We start from the raw sequence: 2,500 nt of genomic DNA on the forward strand, positions 1-2,500 counted from the left end.
ATTTAACATCATACTCAGGGGTTGATATCGTACTCAAAAGGTTGACAACGTACTCAAGGGATTATCAACGTACTCAAGAGGTTGTAGTAATATATACCTTAACCTAACGTGAATTCTCGTTATCAATAATAAACAAAACTACATCATATCCCAAGTAAAGACACAAAATCTCTCAAAATTTATCCATCCCACGTTTATTATCCTTTAAGCAAGAAAATCCAACATAAAACTCACAATTCATCTCAATGTTGATAATGGTCTGGACGGGTGTGCTGTGATTATTGTTGGAAGCTTGACACACGAGGGCCGCGTGGAGGTGACTACGGGTGAGTTTCTCCAAGGTGAGGGTGTTAGTGACTCTCTGAGGGCCCTGAGTCTCGCTCTTCTCATCCACCACCTCCCCGTTCATCAGCCACACCACACGGGGAGTTGGTTTACCTGTAGAAATTAATGACGACGAAGGTGTTAAGAGTTTAGGATGGGATTGATGCTCAGGGTGTTAATGTGAGGTAATGAAGTTTTTAATTAGTTATAATATATTGGTGTATTAGTTTACTACGTTTATTATCATCTTTGTTTTTTATATCATTATCATTTTTACTCATTCTTCCTATTGTTATTATCGTTTTATTCCCTCCAGGTATAGACTCCATCCTGTTGAAACAAAACAGCATATACAAACTCCTTTTACTATGTGTCATTAGTTCATTCCTACTACTCGACCCATTGCCACCTAGAAGGCAACATTTTATCATTACTGCTGCTGGTGGCTGTGAAAATCCTATTTTAGGTTTGCTCTTTCCACCTGATTCGCTCTGACTGGTCATATAGGAAGGGAAGTTTTTTCTGTTTTTATTTGTGTATTGTGAGGTTTTATTTACCAAATATTTAAAAATGTATGAAAATTTATATATATATATATATATATATATATATATATATATATATATATATATATATATATATATATATATATATATATATATATATATATATATATATATATATATATATATATATATATATACATGTTTGTGATGAAACAGTCAGGCCATAGGAAATATTTCATATACAATTTCAATCTTTGGTGAATATATGCATTATACTACACATGTGTTCAGTATCAAATGAACATTCCATATGGACTTGCATGTCAGTGTAATAGGATATTCAAGTTATTTTCAGAATGTGTGTATTCCTGGCAGAGTAGGCACGGCATATTGTATCTTATTGATAATTAAATGCATGAAAACAGATATACCATACCGTGTTCTTTGACATATGTATAATTCCCTTTGGTTTACGAGGATTGGTGCAGTAAATTTATCATCCAGACTTACCTCCATCGACCTGACAGGTGAGGGTGAGCGACTCCCCCTCGTTGTAAGGGCCCACCATGGTCCACACCGGCTGGCCTTCCTCCTTCGTTAGGATCGTGGGTGCGTGAGGCGGAACTGTGGACCAGAATCACTACATATCAGACACACACTCAAGTACATAAAGCCCAGAAAGTAAATCAAAATTAGAATAATACTTAGATTCTAGTGTTGGTTCGTCATCACCCGCCTCAAGCACCTCTTACAGCAGGTACACGAGAGGAACTAACCTGTCGTTCCACTACCTGGTGTTAACTGCTGAGGTGTGGAAGTGGGTGTATGTATGTGTGGCTTGACGGGAGAGACGTGTAGGCGGTAGGTACGGTATATAGTCTTGGGAAAATGAAGAAATATAGAACAAACGAAACAGAAGAGAAAAGATGAACAGAAACACAGACAAAAAAAGAACAATAGAAACAAAAAGACACAAATACAGACACAAACAGAGAGAGAGAGAGAGAGAGAGAGAGAGAGAGAGAGAGAGAGAGAGAGAGAGAGAGAGAGAGGATAACAATAACCATCTCTCTAACTACTCATCACTATCATCAATCCCAGGCGCTCACTAACACCCTCATCACTATCCATCGTCTCCGTCTCTGTCTGTCAGCCTGAATCCCCAGCAGTTAGTCCCTTGATCCGGGCTGGCTCTCAGTCCCCGCCGGGCCCTCTGAGGATTGTGCCTACTGACTTACAACGTAATTTCTCATTAATCCTGAAGTGCCAGTCTAGCCGGTTGGAGCTACCCTCTCTCCATCCCTGCCTCTCTGTCTGCCCTCCACCCCCTCCCTGTCTGTCCTCCATCTCCCCTTTCTGTCTGTCCTCCATCTCCCCTTTCTGTCTGTCCTCCATCTCCCCTTTCTGTCTGTCCTCCATCTCCCCTTTCTGTCTGTCCTCCATCCCCCCTTCCTGTCTGCCCTCCATCCCCCCTTTCTGTCTGTGTCACCTCTATCCCCCTCCTGTCTGCCTCCACTTCCCCCATTTCTGTCTGTCCCTCCATCCCACATTTCTGTCTGCCATCCCACCCCCCTCCCTGTCTGCCCTCCACTTCCCCCTTTCTGTCTGTCCTCTATCCCCTCACTCTCTGCCCCTCCATCCTCCCTCCCCTACCCCTTCCATCCCCCTTT

At 41.8% G+C, this 2,500-nt stretch overlaps 1 protein-coding gene across 1 annotated transcript in view; it reads right to left on the reverse strand.

The window, feature by feature from the left end:
• Positions 1–172: 172 nt before the first annotated feature.
• Positions 173–2,500, reverse strand: part of LOC121854772 (carcinoembryonic antigen-related cell adhesion molecule 6-like) — a 7,158-nt gene continuing 4,830 nt past the window's right edge. Inside the window, exons 2-3 of the mRNA XM_042349551.1 lie at positions 1,341–1,454; positions 173–438 (exon numbers count right to left, since the gene is read on the reverse strand). Coding sequence (XP_042205485.1) covers positions 173–438; positions 1,341–1,454 — 380 coding nt within the window. The remainder of the gene's footprint in view (positions 439–1,340; positions 1,455–2,500) is intronic.

This window comes from Homarus americanus, unplaced genomic scaffold, assembly GCF_018991925.1.
Source record: "Homarus americanus isolate GMGI-L3 unplaced genomic scaffold, GMGI_Hamer_2.0 scaffold16261, whole genome shotgun sequence".
NCBI classification, from domain to species: domain Eukaryota; kingdom Metazoa; phylum Arthropoda; class Malacostraca; order Decapoda; family Nephropidae; genus Homarus; species Homarus americanus.